This window comes from Diceros bicornis, chromosome 30, assembly GCF_020826845.1.
Source record: "Diceros bicornis minor isolate mBicDic1 chromosome 30, mDicBic1.mat.cur, whole genome shotgun sequence".
Classification (NCBI taxonomy): domain Eukaryota; kingdom Metazoa; phylum Chordata; class Mammalia; order Perissodactyla; family Rhinocerotidae; genus Diceros; species Diceros bicornis.
Genome location: NC_080769.1, coordinates 8,907,998 through 8,924,872, shown reverse-complemented (window position 1 = coordinate 8,924,872; position 16,875 = coordinate 8,907,998). Strand labels below are relative to the sequence as shown.

At 56.1% G+C, this 16,875-nt stretch overlaps 1 protein-coding gene across 1 annotated transcript; it reads left to right on the top strand.

The window, feature by feature from the left end:
• Window positions 1-7,294, top strand: MRPL4 (mitochondrial ribosomal protein L4). Its single transcript, XM_058525745.1, has 9 exons — window positions 1-298; window positions 382-448; window positions 535-685; window positions 3,207-3,258; window positions 4,230-4,347; window positions 4,911-5,017; window positions 5,135-5,244; window positions 5,320-5,396; window positions 6,474-7,294. The coding sequence occupies exons 1-9, from the start codon at window positions 242-244 to the stop codon at window positions 6,617-6,619; spliced, it is 885 nt and encodes a 294-aa protein (XP_058381728.1). The 5' UTR covers window positions 1-241; the 3' UTR covers window positions 6,620-7,294.
• The last annotated feature ends 9,581 nt before the right edge of the window (window positions 7,295-16,875 follow it).

Below are 16,875 nucleotides of genomic sequence, written 5' to 3'. Positions count from 1 at the left end.
GTCTCAGGGGTCGCAGAGGGTCGTTTATGCCGGGAGTGAAAATTGGGGTCTAGGGGTTAGTCTTGGGGCGGAAGTGGAGGCACGCTGGGCCAGGCCCCGCCGTCCTCGCTGCTGGACGCACGCCCGGCTTTGCAGCGCCCCATCTGAGCGCGGCGGGCGGTGTCGCGGGCGTGACGTCATCGCGAGGCGCGGCGCGCGGCAGAGGGAGCCGTGACCTCTCGGCGTGGGAAGCCGCGCGGCTATGCTGCTGCTGGTCCGGGCCGGGGCGCGGGCCTGGCTCCGGCCCACGGGCTACCGGGTGAGGCCGGGGACTGGGGGCGGGGTCGGAGGACACCGGTGGGACGCTCCGGGGGTCGTCTCACTCTCGCCCACCGCCTGCAGGGCCTGAGCACGCTGGCGGAAGAGGCGGTGAAGCCGGCGGAGAAGTCAGAGACGGTAGTGAGCGCGGGTGAGGTTGCCGGGGTCGCCCTAGGAGGGGCGGCGACGGGGATCTCTGACCCTTGGCCCTGACGCCTGACCTCCCAGTCGCCCCAGGTCCCCAGGAGCCCGTGCTGCGCAGATGCGAGCTCCCGGTCCTCGCGCCCCGGCGCCCGGTGCAGGCCTGGGTCGAGTCCCTGCGGGGCTACGAGCAGGAGCGCGTGGGGCTGACCGAGCTGCACCCGGACGTGTTCGCCACGGCGCCCAGGTGAGTGGGAGCTGTCATGGGGACCTGGGTGGCAGAGGGGCGAGGAGCGGGGGTTGAGGAATCAGCATGACCTGGGCTCGTACCTGGGGAAAGAGGCGAATTTCTAGAGCCTCAGTTTCTCCACCTGTCAAAGGAGGATGGTTTTTCCTGCTGCAGAGTTGTGTCAAGTTGAGAGCTGAGCGGTGACATTCTCTAGGGGATAAGGACCCAGAACTCTGGGGCCAGAGTGCCTGGGTTCAAATCCTGCTTTCCGCTTTTGTGTTTTAGTGTCCCCGTTCTGTCAAACCGCAAGTTGCTGTGATGATTAAATGAGTTAATTCTGGCACGTAGTTAAGTTCTACAGGAATGTTGATTCTCGTTGCTGTTACTGGTTTTTGCAGAAATGAACGCTCACAACCGCTAAGTCCTTCCTATGTGCCTGGCACAGTCTACTTACGTTTTAGTTAACTAGACCATAGGAAGGGATTCTGTTATCCTTATTTTGTAGCTAAGGAAACTGAGCACAGACAGGTTAAGAAATGTGCCCAGGGCCGGCCCGGTGCCTTAGTGGTTAAGTGTGCGCACTCTGCTGCTGACAGCCCGGGTTCGGATCCCGGGAGCGCACCGACGCACCGCTTCTCCGGCCATGCTGAGGCCGCGTCCCACGTACAGCAACTAGAAGGATGTGCAGCTATGACATACAACTGTCTACTGGGGCTTTGGGGAAGAAAAAAAGGAGGAGGATTGGCAATAGATGTTAGCTCAGAGTCAGTCTTCCTCAGCAAAAAGAGGAGGATTAGCACGGATGTTAGCTCAGGGCTGATCTTCCTCACCAAAAAAAAAAAAAAGAAATGTGCCCAGGGTCACACAGCTTGTAAGCCTTAGAGCCAGGATCTCATCCTTATGTGTGCCACCTCCCGGGGCTGGGTTATCACATACCAAGGTGTGTGTTGTTTCGTGCACCATGTCTGGCACATAATAAGTGCTATTAATTTATTACTATGACTGTTATTTGTGTGGTTTGCCCCCTGCCTTGACAGAGTGCCAATCTAGTAGAGGGTGACAAAGAAATTAAAAACACAATGTATTTTGTTCTATAAATACTTATGAAGCACCTACTATGTGCCAGATTCCCTTCTAGGTGTTAGGAATACAGCAGTGAATGAGCACCGAGGTCACCGATGTTGCCTACAGCTCAGAGCAGGGGGTCAGCAAAGGTTTTCTCTAAAGGACCAGATAGTAAATATTTTAGGCTTTGCAGGTCTCCATGCCAACTACTCATCTCTGTCAATGCAGCGCAAAAGCAGCCACAGACAGTAGGTAAATAAATGAGCATGACTGTGTGCCAGGAAAACGTATTTACAAAACCAGGCGGCAGGCCAGGCTGGCCTACTAGCCCGAGTTTGCCAACTCCTGGCAAACCACCCTGGCAGCCATGTCCAACTTAGCCATATAATGTGAGCCACATGTGTAATTTAAATTTTTCTAGGGCTGGCCCCATGGCGTAGCAGTTAAGTGCGCACGTTCTGCTGCTGGGGGCCCGGGTTCAGATCCCGGGTGTGCACCGATGCACTGCTTGTCAGGCCATGCTGTGGCGGCATCCCACGTAAAGTGGAGGAAGATGGGCACGGATGTTAGCCCAGGGCCAGTCTTCCTCAGCAAAAAAAGAGGAGGATTGGCATGGATGTTAGCTCAGGGCTGATCTTCCTCACACACACACACACACACACACACACACAAATAACTAAATAAATAAATAAATTTTTCTAGTAGCCACATTTTCCTTTAAAGAGGAAGAGATAAGTGAGATTGATTTCAATAATATATTTTACTTTACCTGGTGTATCTAAAATACTGTCATTTGAACATGTGGCACTGGCCACATTTCAGGTGTTGAGTAGCCACACAGGTGGCCAGTGTCTACAGTATGGGACAGCGCAGGGCTGGAGAGGAAAACCAGTCCATAAAGAAGTGACAATAGAGTCTGGCCCCGTGGCCTAGTGGTTAAGTTCAGCATGCTCTGCTTTGGCAGCCTGGGTTCAGTTCCCTGGGTGTGGACCTACACCACTCATCGGTGGCCATGCTGTGGTGGCGACCCACATACAAAATAGAGGAAGACTGGCACAGATGTTAGCTCAGGGCAAATCTTCCTCAGCAAAAAGAAAAAAAAGTGGCAGTAAGTAAGTTGTAATGGTAGGAAAAGAGAGAGGTACTGTGAGAAAGAGGAAGGGGCAGCTCTTTCTTTGGCAAGGGGCCTCCTCCTGGGGATCTTGTTTGGGCTGAGACCTGTAGGCTGAGAAGGAACCAGCTGGGGGAAGAGCATTTCCGGCAGAGGGAACAGCCAGTGCAAAGGCCTGGAGTCTGGACTCCATCTCGCAGAGAAGCCATTGCGGCTGGAGGTGGTGCGAGGTGGGGTCAGAGAGGGTCAGGGCCAGATCACACTGCCCTGGGAGTGGAAGAGAGGAGCCTAGGTTGTCATCTGATGGGGTGGGGAGGGTGTTAAGTGGAGGTGGGCCCCTCACATCTCTTTCTTCCTCCACAGGCTGGATATCCTGCACCAGGTTGCCATCTGGCAGAAGAACTTCAAGAGAATTGTGAGTGCCCGAGTAGGGTGAGGTGGGGGGAGGGAGGCAGAGGAAGCCCCTCGGTGTGTCTTCTTTGGACTGCTGGGCTCGGGCCTCATCCCCCCTCTCCTGAGCCCTTCACTGATGGGTCATTTGCCAGGCATATCCTGAACACCTGCTGTACACTGGGCATTGTGCTAGTGGACGAGACAGGCAAGATTGCTCCCCTTAGGAAGCTCACAGTCTAGGTGGAGAGGTGAATGTGAATCGAGTAGTCATGCCTGTAAATGTCTAGTTAGAGAAGTTGTCCCAGAGAAAGGGGCATTTAACCTCAGGTGTGCAGTGGGAGCTAACTAGGTAAAGGGGGCAGTGGGGTTGGGCTAGAGTTTATAGGAACAGCATATGCAAAGGCCCTGTGGCAGGGACCAAAAGGAGCCCTGCGTGGCCATAGAGGTCAGCAAGAGCAATGGTGAGGAGTTTGGATTTTGTGTCAGGAGCACTGAAGAAGCCATTATCGATCAGGGTCCCTCTGCCTTCCTTGCGTCTGCCCACCTCAGAAGTCCAGCAAGTCCTCCCCTGCTCACACCCTCCCTGGCTCCCCCGTCGGCCTAGAATGAAGTTGTCAGCCTGGCACTGGAAGCCCTCATGGTCCCCCACCCCCACCTCTCCCTGACTCTCTCCAGCTGAGTCTTTCCCCATGCTCCTCGTTCCTGTCCGTTGCAGCCACATTAAAATCATGCAAAAAATACTGTGTCCCAGGCAGCAGAGCGCCTGCCTTTCGGAGGCTGACATTCTGGAGCAGCGGAGGGAACTCTCGATTTCCTCATCCTTCCCTCCCTCCCGGAGCACCCCGTGCTTGTCCCCACGGAGCCCCAATCTCTGTGCCTCCTGTCGGGGGGCCCGGCGGCAGGCCCGGTCCGCCAGCTCACTGCTGTGTTGTTCCCTTCGGCTGCGATGTCACCTGCCTCGTGAACCTGACCCTCCTCACTTTGTGCCCACAGAGCTACGCCAAGACCAAGACCCGGGCCGAGGTGCGGGGTGGGGGCCGGAAGCCCTGGCCACAGAAGGGCAGTGGGCGCGCCAGGCATGGCAGCATCCGCTCTCCGATCTGGCGAGGAGGTGGGCAGGGCAGGGCCGGGGGGTCTGCGCTAACGCAGGGTCTGGGAGCATCTTCTCACACATCTTGGGGGATCCCTCCACCTCATCAGCCCCCCTGGGCCGGAGCCGCAGGACTCAGCCCACAGACCTCACTGCCTTGAAGTCTGAGCCCCTGACCTTGGCGTTCCAGGTGCTGGTGGCTGCACAGCCCTCCCCCTGTCCCTTTGGCACCCTCCCCGACCAGACAGCTGACTCAGAGTCCTCTCCTGTTTGCCTGGCCTACTCCTCTCTCCTTCTAATGCACTTGAGCCACACCTCTTCCAGGAAGCCCTCCCTGGCCTCGTTTGGGTCCCCCCACCCTCTACAGCCCCTCGTGCTGCCCTGCACAGCCCTGATTCCCTCTGCGGTGGAGCCTCTGGCGTGAGGGCGGGGGTCCTGTCGCCTTGTTCCCTGCTGTCCTCCCAGGGCCCAGCAGAGGGTGGACATGCGGGTAGACGGCCCTCACTCAGAGTCTCACGGCTGAGGAAAGAGGCCAGCCAAGCCCAGCTGGGGCCCTCGCCTGTCCTCCCCGTCCGTCCCCGCAGGCGGCATCGCGCACGGCCCGCGGGGCCCCACCAGCTATTTCTACATGCTGCCCATGAAGGTGCGCGTGCAGGGCCTCAAGGTGGCGCTGACCGTGAAGCTGGCGCAGGTAGAGCCCCCATCCCGCCGGGAGCCCCGGGGGTCTGGGGGTGGGCTGTGGGGGCTGGGGAGCCCAGGCGGCGGCTGGGGGCGGGGGGAGGCTCAGACGGTCGCTTCCTCCCGCCAGGACCACCTGCACGTCGTGGACTCCCTCGAGCTGCCGACGGCAGACCCCCAGTACCTGACGGAGCTGGCCCGCTACCGCCGCTGGGGGGACTCCGTGCTCCTCGTGGACTTGTGAGGGGGCAGGCGGGCCGAGGTGGGGGCCCGGGCTCAGTGCTCCACCCGGCTCACCTCCGGCCTCCGTTACAGGGAACACGAGGACATGCCTCCCAGCGTCGTGGCTGCCACCTCCACGCTCAAGACTTTCAACCTGGTCCCAGCTGTCGGTGAGCACCGCGCCCCGGTCTGCCCCCCACACCCCCAAGAGAGCGCACGGGCCAGCTCATATCCTGTGTGTGCCACTCGGTCCCACCCTCCACAGCCCACCCCTCAGCTTGCCCAAATGGGGCATCAGGAGAATGGCGTCTTTCCTAAAGAAACACCCTGAGGTCACGTGTGTCAGAGCAGGGGGCACAGGGCCGGGTGGAGTGAGCGCAGGGGCCCGCCGGCTGCGCTGGCCTGGCTCCTCACTCAGAGAGAGGCGCAGGGGCAGGCTCTCGTGTCCTGAGTGTGCCACCCCCATCTCCATGGTGACTGATCCCCAGAGCTCTCTCCCCGTCTCCTGATGGCGTGGCCAGCTGCCTCCTGGACAGGCCCATAGGCCTCTTGGCACACAGGAAACCCTTCCTTCCCATGGCTCAGGCCCCACACCGCACCATCACCCTCCACACCCTCCACCCTGACACTCACCCTGTCAGCTGTCTTGAAACGCATCCGAATCCGACCCCTTCTTACCACGCTGGACCAGCCCCCAGCTCCTCCCACCTGGACTTGCACAGTGGCCTCTGCTCTAGTGCCTGACTCCTGCCCTGGTCCCCACAGTCTGGCCCCTCCCACGGCCACCAGAGGGCGCCTGTGAGCCCCTGAGCCCCGTCCCTTCCTCTGCCCACAGTCCTCGATGGCTCTGACCTCACCCAGGGTGAAAACCCAAGGCCTGCCCAAGGCCCCCAGATCCTAGGTGGCCCGCCCTGTCTCCTTCCTGCCCTCCCCTCCTCCCTCTCGCTCACTATGGCAGCCACACAGGCCCCCCTCCCTCCCTCCGTACATTGTGTTTCTTTATTATCGTCTGTCTGCCCCCTGGAGTTGGGGTGGGAGTCACCTCCGAGCGCAGGCGAGAGCTGGGCACGAGGTCAGAAGTTAAGCTGAGGACAGTCCCTTGCCCAGCGTCTCGCCGGCAGTGGGCAGCTGAGCTGGGGTGATAACCCAGGCCGCAGGCTCACGACCCCGTGCCAGACCCTGGTGTCTCTGTGAGGGCTCCCGATGTCGGGGTGCAGCCCAGCGCTGACTGCCCGCCGCCCCCCCAGGCCTGAACGTGCACAGCATGCTGAAGCACCAGACCCTGGTCCTGACCCTGCGCACCGTCGCCTTCCTGGAGGGGAAGCTTCTCTGGCACGACTCGCGCTACACGCCCCTCTACCCCTTCCGCCTGCCCTACCGCGACTTCCCCTGAGCCCAGGGCCTGGCCCGCCCTCCTTCCCCCCGCGCTCTCCAGGCCAGGCCCCGCCCGGCCTGCGGGGCAGGCGCTGCCCCGACCCCTCATTCCGCAGAAAGCTGAGGCCACACAGAGCGGTCAGGCAGGTGTCACGACCAGGAAGAGGCCATTCGGCAGAGGGCCCAACCGAGTTCCTGCCCTAATTCCCTATTTTTTGTTTTTAAGATAAATTCTATTTTGTAATCAAAGAGTCAGGAAAAACAGAACAGCTCCGTGCCATCTTGTGAGTAATTGCATTTGGCAAGTCAGGCTCTCGCCTGGGGCTGGGCACCGCCGGGTACCTCTCCTCAAGGGACGACCTCAGTGCTGTTTATAGAAATAACTCAGGCAAGTTCCCGGAGTGACTCAGACTCCGGCGCGGGCAGAGGAGTGTGGGCGTCAGCCATTGCTAGGAACCTGATCCTGGCATCTCCCTGCTCCCGAGGGCTCTCATCCAGCACTCACACCATTGACGCGGTCTGTGGGCCCGAGGTCTGTGGTCCCGTTTGTTACTTCCTTCTGTCCGAGAGTGCGGGCTTGACCCCACAAGCGGGTGCGATGTGGGAAGCTGAGCTCTCATCAGACCATCTCCCTTAAGCACACAGTCAGAAAAGCAATAAATGAGCGAATAAACACGTTTTTGAGAACACCAAACCAGTATGCTAATTCTTTGAGTCTGCTGATGTTGGCTCCCCCCAATTAATTTTTTTAATAGTCATAATACAGACTATAAAATAACGTGGTCGGGGGCCAGCCCCGAGGCATAGTGGTTAAGTTTGGCGCGTTCCGCTTCGGCAGCCCGGGTTCATGGGTTCAGATCCTGGGCATGGACCTACACCACTCACCAGTCATGCTGTGGCGGGGACACACATACAAAATAGAGGAAGACTGGCAGGGATGTTAGTCAAGGCAAATCTTCCTCAAGCAAAAAAAAAAAGGAAGATTGGCAACATGTTAGCTCAGGGCGAATCTTCCTCAGAAAGAAAAAAGAAAATAATAATGTGGTCAGTGTCTTTCGAGTCGGCCAGAAGTGCCGTCTGCGTATGTGGGGCCGGCCAGGCCAGGTGGCCACGGTGACCACCCATCAGCAGGCTGGCCCTTGCCAGAAACATCTGTGGAATGCCTCCTTGGAGTGCCTGGAGAGCTCAGGACACATTCTTTGAAAATCCTCAAGGGTCATAAACTTTGATCCTTAGAGCACCAGATTTGACTAAGTAAAGAAAAAGCCATTTGGAGCCAGTAGTCAGAAGGGGGGCAGAGGCCGGGCGGGAAATGCTTGGGCTGAAGCCATATTGTCACCTACCTCTCCCTGTGCCTCTCGCTGGCCGTGTTGGGACACTGAGGCCTGGAGTAAGACCTTGCCTGGCCTCGATCGTTGTAGCTAGGAATAACAAGACTTGTAACATCACAGTAACATCACAGCCGTCAGGAAACGGTGAGGCCAACCCCTGCCCATATGGATTTTCGAAAGAAGTGAGTCACAACCTGTGCCCTTGTCCTGGAATCCCTCAGCCAGGTCAAGGATGGAAAAGGGCCTCAGAAAAAGTGACCTGACGTCTAGAGTGTGCTTTCAAATCATCAGGGGGAGTTTGTGTATTCTGCCTTAAAATACCACAAACTGGGTGGCCTCAACAACAGAAACGTGTTGTCTCATGTTCTGGAAGCCAGAAGTCCGCGAGCAAGGTGTTGGCAGGGTTGGTTCCTTCCGAGAACCGTGAGGGAGAACCTGCTCCGTTCCTTTCTCCTGGCTTCTGGTGGTTTGCCAGCAATCTTTAGCCCATGGCTTGTAGATGTGTCACCCTGATCTCTGCCCTCATCTCTGTGCGTGTCTGTGATCAAATTTCCCATTTTGATAAGGACACCAGTCATGTTAGGTTAGGGCCCACCCTGATGACCTCATCTGAACTTGATCACATGCCAAGACCCTGTTTCCAAATAAGATCACAGTGGCAGGTATTGGGTGTTAGGGTTTTTTTTTTTTTTCCCTAAAGGAGAAACAGTTTAACCCATGCCGGGGTGGAGGGGGAGAGAGGGAACACGATGGGCCGTGGGAAATGTGGAAGCTGGCCCATTGTGGCTTCATCATATGTCCTCTTTGCTGTGGCCTATGTTCGAAGTTCTCTATAATAAAAAGCCTTTTTTAAAAAAAAAAAAGAGATGGGGGAAGACATTTCTTCAGGGAAGCTGATGGTGCCTGCAAGTCCCCAGCCCACCTTCTTGGGACATGGGCTGACCCAGGGCCCAGCGAGGAGGGGACTTCACAGCCTTTGGAAAGTGTTAATGTAAAGTGAGCTGAGGGGCTGGGATCTGACCCCCAGGAAACCCAGGGCGAGAGGCAGGTGGCTCTCATGGTGGAGCCAGGGTGTCTGCTTATCGGTGGTGGGCATAGAGCCCCCCTGGGAGGGGCTGAGGGAAGAGCCACAACCCAGATCAAAGGTGCCCCCACCCCGGCAAGGCGTCTCCAGGAAAGGGACAGCCTCAGAGCCCCCAAAACACATACCCACCAAATCCACCAGGGGGCGCCACTTTAACGCACTTCTGGGTCATCCAAGGAGGAACTGCCCTGTCCCCTGCCCCCTCCTCCCTGCACCTGGGCAGGAGGGACCCAAAGGCTTGTGAGAGGGGCCGAGGGGACAGGAAGAGAGTCAACAGCAGAGGGACCAGACCCTTCTTCCCCACCCAGGCCTCCAGCCTGGAGAGGCTGGACCCAGGGCTCCCATCCCACACCAAGTCAAGTTCAGAGACTTGAACGTGACGCTGATCTGGGCGTGAGTCCCAGGCGGAATTCTCAGCCGGGGCAGGTCAAGATTGCACCGCAGAAGAAAGAGGTCGAGGGAGAAGCTAAGTTGTGTTTTGATGGACAGCCAAACGTCATGAATTTTTGCTTTACACCCGAGGGCTGCAAGGAGAAACTGCAGTGCCAGGATGAACACAGAGGGAACCCGTATTTCTGTCCGGGAAGTTTGAGGGGGGCTCCTCCGAGCTGAGTCTAAAGAAACAGACAAACAGAAAGTCCTACCGTTTGTTCTCACTCTGCACTTGGCCGTGCCAAGTGCTGCATCTGAATCGTGGTATTGACATCCTACATCCACCCTCTGAGTATCTGTGATCATCGCTTCTACAGCTGAGGCCGTTAAGGAAGCGGCTTGCTCAAAGTCACAGCTCGTGGCCGGAGCTCTCGGCCCGCTGATCGCACACCCCCCGCTGCCCACACTGCAGGACCGCGTGGGGCTTGTCCACTGGACAGATCAGAAGGACTGGGAGCCACTTCACACCCCTTAGGAGGGCAATAACAATAATTATTATTATAGTAATGACAAAACAGACAATCAGTATTGGCGAGGATGTGGAGAAATGGGAGAACTTGAACACCTGCGAGTTGCTGGTGGGAATGTAAAAAGCGCAGCCGCTGTGGAAGACAGTCCGGCAGTTTCTCAAACAGTTAAAGATGGTAAAGAACTCACACAACTCAACAACAAAAAAACAACCAGATCGGCCAGCCCCGTGGCTTAGCGGTTAAGTGCGCACGCTCCGCTGCTGGCGGCCTGGGTTCGGATCCCGGGCGTGCACCGACGCACCGCTTCTCTGGCCATGCTGAGGCCGCGTCCCACATACAGCAACTAGAAGGATGTGCAACTATGACATACAACTATCTACTGGGGCTTTGGGGAAAAAAAAAGGAGGAGGATTGGCAATAGATGTTAGCTCAGAGCCGGTCTTCCCCAGCAAAAAGAGGAGGATTAGCATGGATATTAGCTCAGGGCTGATCTTCCTCACACAAAAACAACAACAAAAAAACCCAACCAGATCAAAAAACAGGCAGAGGATATGAACAGACTTTTTCCAACGAAGATATACAGATGGCCAACAGGTGCATGAAGAGATGTTCAGCATCACTAATCATCAGGGAAATGCAAATCAAAACTACAATGAGATATCACCTCACACCAGTGAGAATGGCTACAATCACCAAGACAAAAATAACAACGTTGGAGAGGATGTGGAGAAAAGGGAACCCTCATTCACTGCAGGTGGGAATGCAAACTGGTGCAGCCTCTATGGAAAACAGTGTGGAGATTCCTCAAAAAATTAAAAATAGAAATACCCTATGATCCAGCCGTCCCACTACTGGGTATCTACCCAACAAACCTGAAATCAACAATCCAAAGAGGCTTATGCACCCCTATGTTCATCACAGCATTATTCACCATAGCCAAGAAGTGGAAGCAACCCAAGCATCCCTCGACTGATGATAAAGAAGATGTGGTACATATATACCATGGAATACTATTCAGCCATAAAAAGAGACAAAATCGTCCCATTTGCAAAAACATGGATGGACCTGGAGGGTATTGTGTTAAGCGAAATAAGCCAGAAAGAGAAAGATAAACACCACATGATTTCACTCACGTGTGGAATATAAACTAACACGTGGACACAGAGGGGAAGGGGGTGAGGGATGGGCATAAGAGGTAAAGGGGCACATATGTATCGTGACTGACAAATAATAATGTACAACTGAGGGCCCGTCCGGTGGCGCAGCGGTTAAGTGCAAGTGCTAGGCTTCGGCGGCCCGGGGATCGCAGGTTTGGCTCCTAGGCACACACCGACGCACCACTTGTCAAGCCATGCTGTGGCGGCGTCCCATATAAAGTGGAGGAAGATGGGCACGGATGTTAGCCCAGGGCCAATCTTCCTCAGCAAAAAGGGGAGGATCGGCATCGGATGTTAGCTCAGGGCTAATCTTCCTCACACACACACACACAAAATAATAATAATGTACAACTGAAATTTCACAATGTTATAAACTATTATGACGTCAATAAAAAAAATTAAATGTGGAGTTACCATGGGACCCAGCAATTCCACTCCTCAGCGGATACCTACAAGAACTGAAAACAGGTTCATACAAAAACTTGTACCCGAAGGCTCAGAGCAGCATGATTCATAACAGCCAAAAGCAGAAACAGCCCAAATGTCTACCAGCCGATGACCGGATAAACAAAATGTGATCTATCCTTATAAGGATATATTATTCAGCCATAAAAATGAAAGAAGTACTTATACACGCTACCACATAGATGAACTGAAACTCTACGCTAAATATGGTGAACATTACACTCAGTGGAAGAAGCCAGACACAAAGGGCCACATGTTGCATGATTCCACTTATGTGAAATGTCCAGAATGTGCAAATCCATAGAAACAGAAAGTAGATGAGTGGGTGCCAGGGGCTGGGAGGAGGGGAGATGGGGACGTAGCAGCTTTCTTTTTGGGGTAGTGGAAATATTCCAGAATCAAATGGTGGTGATGGTTGTACAAGACTGTGAATCTAGGGGCCGACCCCGTAGCGTAGCGGTTAAGTGTGCATGGATCCTGGGTGCACACCGAGGCACTGCTTGTCAGGTCATGCTGTGGCGGCGTCCCATATAAAGTGGAGGAAGATGGGCACGGATGTTAGCCCAGGGCCAGTCTTCCTCAGCAAAAAGAGGAGGATTGGCCGATGTTAGCTCAGGGCTGATCTTCCACACACACACACACAAAAAGATTGTGAATCTACTGGAAAACCTTGAAAAGGCAAAAATGTGACTCTTATGTGAACCTATCTCAATTAAACATGTATATGTTTATCTCAGTTATACATATATGAAGGTAAATTTGTTCAGCCACTATGGAAAATAGTATGGAGGGGCTGGCCTGGTGGCGCAGTGGTTAAGTGCGCGCACTCGGCTTTGGCGGCCCGGGGATCTCGGGTTCGGATCCCAGGTGGGCACCACCGCACCGCTTGTCAAGCCATGCTGTGGCGGCGTCCCGTATAAGGTAGAAGAAGATGGGCACAGATGTTAGCTCAGGGCCAGTCTTCCTCAGCAAAAAAGAGGAGGATCGGCATCGGATGTTAGCTCAGGGCTGATCTTCCTCACAAAAAAAAAAAGGAAAAGAAAATAGTATGGAATTTCTTCAAAAAATTAAAAATAGAAATATCATATGATCCAGCAATTCCACTTCTGGGTATTTATCTGAAGGAAATGCAATCAGTATCTCAAAAAGATATCTGCACCCCCATGTTCATCGCAACATTCTTTTCTTTTCTGCTGAGGAAGATTGGCCCTGAGCTACCATCTGTGCCCATCTTCCTCTATTTTGTACGTGGGTTGCCGTTACAGCATGGCCGCTGACCAGTGGTTTAGGTCCGAGCCTCGGATCCGAACCCAGGCGGCCAAAGCAGAGCATGCCAAACTTACCCATTAGGACACCGGGCCGGCCCTGCAACATTCTCTTCTATAAATTGAGATATAGTTGACATTGCAACATTCTTTACAACGGCCAAGATCTGGAAACAACCTAAGTGTCCATCAGTGGATGAATGGAAACAGAAGATGTGGTGCATTTAGACAATGGAATATATTCACCACAATAAAGAAGGAAATCCTGCCACTTGCGACAACATGGATGGACCTTGAGGGCACTATGGTAAGTGAAACCAGTCAGACGGAGAAAGACAAATACCGTATGATCTCACTCGTGTGTGGAATTTGTAAACACTGAAATTATAGATACAGAGAACAGATTGGTGGTTGCCAGAGGTGGGGGGTGGGGAGTGGGGAGATGGGTGAAGGGGGTCCAAAGGTACAAACTTCCAGTTATAAGGTAAATAAGTTCTGGGAATGTAATGTACAGCATAGTGAGTAAAAAGTTTTTAAATATATATGTATGTATATATATGAAGTATTGGGGAGTTAACGTTCCTGGAGCAGGCTTCACCCAGTGAGGGAGAGAAGTGGTGTAGAATCTACCCATCTCTAAGAGTTCTCCAGAAAGACCAAACCCCACTTACCCCCAAAGGGGAAATCCACTAATGCTCCCCTTTCCTGGCACCAGGTGTTTCCTGGAATCACCTCCCAGATCTACCACCTGCGTGCCAAATCTTGTCTCAGAGCCTGCTTCCGGGGAGAAGCTTAACTAAAATAGCTGGTAAGTCCCAGAGCCTGGATTCGCACCCCCCTCTGCTCGAAGTTTGTGCTCCCCACCCTGTTACAACCTTGTGGATGAAAAGCTCCGGGAACCTTTTGTAAAAGCGAGGGGAAGAGGATTCTGGGCTGGAGGAACAGCGTGTGCAGGATGCTCAGAGACAAGAGACGTTCATTTAGTCACCAAATGTGGATTGATCTTCCGCCTCTAAGGACCAGACACTGATGCAGATGCTGGGGTGGATGAGGTCCCTGCCCTTCCGGAGCTCACAGAAAGGGAGGTCACAGACAGCCAAGCCAGTCAAAAGAATTTCAGCAAGGGAATGACGTTTCAGTAATGTAACCATTAGGGCAAGTGAGAGAGCCAGCAGGGTGTGGCCCAGGATGGAAGTGGCGGGTGGGGGGCGTCCAGGAAAATTTTTAGGAGGAGGCTCAGGCCACAAGAAAGGAGGGCCAGCCCTGTCGGGATGAGGGGAAGAGCATTTCAGGCTGAGGGAACTGCAAGGTGGCCACGCCAGAGCGCAGAGGGAGGGGAGAGCAGGCATAACGCCATGGAGTGGGGTGTGGATACTTCCGCCCTGGTCCGCAGGTCTCTGGTCTGCAGAGGGCCCGTTCCTTGGGCTGCCCAAGACTGCCTGGCACCCTGGAGGAAGCCCGGCCCTTCCTGGCGGCAGCAGCAGAGGGCAGGGGAGTATCAGCTTCCCTTTTCCTGGAGGAAGCACAGAGGGAGTGGAAGGGAGCCTGGAGGATGCTCCTCCGGCCAACCTGTCCCTCATCACCACCCCATCCTCAGCTCTGGAAACGGCCCTCCATCCTCCCAGCGGCTCCGGCCAGGACCAAGGAGTTCACCTTGACTCTGCTCTGCACCCCTGTCTCGGCAAACCCAGTTGGCCCTGCTGCCAAAACGGATGCCAAATTCGGCCACTTTTCCAATGCCGCTGGCCAGTCCAGGCCCCATCACTGCCCACCTGCAGCAAAGCAGTCACCTCCTCTCTGGTCTCCTCACTTCCACCCTGTCCTCCCCGTCCCCTGACTGTAGCTCCTGCAGTCAGGAGGGCGCCTGTAAACACCTGAGTCAGGGCAGGCCCCTCCTCTGCTCAGAGCCTTCCGTGGCTCCCACTTCACTCAGAGCAAAGCCCAAGTGCCCCCCTTTCCCCGCAGGCAGACAAGCACCAGCATGCTCTGCCCCTCCCCTCCCTGCCCTCCTCTCCTCCAGCTCTCTCCCTTTCTCCTGCACTCCAGCCACACCGGCCTCCTGGTTGTTCCTAAGGCAGTTCCTACCTCAGGGCCTTTGCACATTCAGTGCCCTCCCTGGTACACTCCCTCCCTCCTCACCTCCCTCTGAACTTGGCTCAAATGTCACCTTCTCAGTCTTTCCCAGAATACTCTCTTTAAAAGTTCATCAACTCTCACATTGCCTATCCTCTGCCCTGCTTTATTTTTCTCCTCAGTACCGCTCAGGAGCTAACACTCTATTTTAGTTTTGTTTCTTGACTGTCGCCCCCACGAAGACGATCTCTGCAGGAGGGCAGAGATTTTTGTCAGTTCTGTCCATTGCTGTGTCCCCAGCACCTAGAAAGACGCCTGGCACACAGTGAGCGCTCAATAAACACCGCACAGAGACAGAGAGAGAGAGAGAGACAGAGAGAGACAGAGAGAAGGAAGAACGACGCCCTATCTGGCCGCGCGGGGGAGCTCGCCGCCCGCGCACTTCGGGCCGAGGCCAACGGACCCGGTGGTGGGGCCCTGAGAAAAATCCACCGGAAAATAACACCCCCGCCGCCCAGCACCACCGTGCAGGACTTCCCCGGACCCTCCGAGGCGCAGGGACATCCCCGATCTCCACCCTGCGCCTTTGCCCAGGCAATTCCAGGCCGGACTTCAGCACCCTCCACCCTCCAAGAAGAAAGATCCCCGTGGAAATTCCTTAGGAACGATCGGGGCTGGAGGCTGGGGTGGGGGGACGCGTTTCTGGAAGACAAGTGACTCGCAGCCCCATCCCCCGGAGGAAGGGCTCAAGGGTTCCCCGGGGCCCCCCATCCTTCCCCTTCTGCTGCGCGACCTCCCTGGCGCCTCCGCGGTCTCCATGGCGACGCGCCGCGTGCCCCACAACAGGAAGCCTTAGGCGGCATGACGGCGCACGGAGACCCCACGGTCCCAGCCTGGCAGTGGTGGATCCCGAGTCTTGGGGCCACGTGCGCAGGCCGTGGCCTGGGGTGGGACGTGTGGGACGTGGGGGCGGCCCATGGATGCGGCGCGGGGCCCACAGCGCCACCCCCCCGCCCCCGATGCCCTAGTGCAACTGCCCCGAGCAAACCCCGCACCTATTTAGTGCTGGCGCCCGGGGGTCGAGTTTCGAACAGGAGTTTGAGCGCTCCCTCTCCCCGCCCCACTTCAGGGCCTAGGAGCTGCCTCAGTTTCCCTGCGGAAGGCACGGCTTCGCGCGCCCCCCGCCCCTCCCCCATCGAGGTTGGCTGCCTCAGTTTTCCCGCGGAGCCTGAGAACAGCAGCGGAGGCGCTCGGCGTGTCAGGCCACGTGGCTTCCTTCCTTTTTTCTGGAAGCTGTAAAGATGCCCCCGCGGCCAGGCCGAAAGGGGAAGCGAGGCAGCGGGGGTGGAGTGCCCGTCGGTGCGGGGGACGCAGGTCCTCAGATGTGATGACGCCAGGCGTCCTCGAGGCGCTTAGGCCTGCAGGGGCCGCTTCTCGGGAAATCTAGGTGTCAGCTGGGCCGGGACATGCCCTTTGGGGGAGGGGCACCCTAGACGGAGGGCGCCCCGAGAGGATGCCTGGGCCCCCCACCAAGCCAGGGACCGCCCCCTCCGTTAAAGAGGGCTGCATGCGCTAGGGAGTCAGACTTGAGTTCGAATCCCCTGCAGCGCGGAGCCTCAGTTTACCGCTCTGTGAAATGAGCACAGTAACAGTCCCTACTGTCCCGCCTGGCTGGCATATTCAATAAAGCGCTTAGAGCAGTGTAATCGCAGAATCAAGGTTAGCCCGGCCCGGGGACAGGACGCCCAGGGCGCAGTCGCCGCCAGGGCTCACATTGCTTTCCTCGGAAATCCCAGCGCAGGAGCGGCCAGCGAAGGGGTTGACCCGGCTCGGATCGGGCACTCTTTCAGTCCGGAAATGCCGGAGCCCTCGTTCCGGAGGGGAAGGCGCGAGGTTTCCGGGAAGGCAGCGCCGCCCCTTGGCCCCCCGTGGCAGTCGCTATAAAAGGACCCGCCCCTCTTCTGTGCCCCAGTCTGCGCACCGCTGCGCACCCGTGTC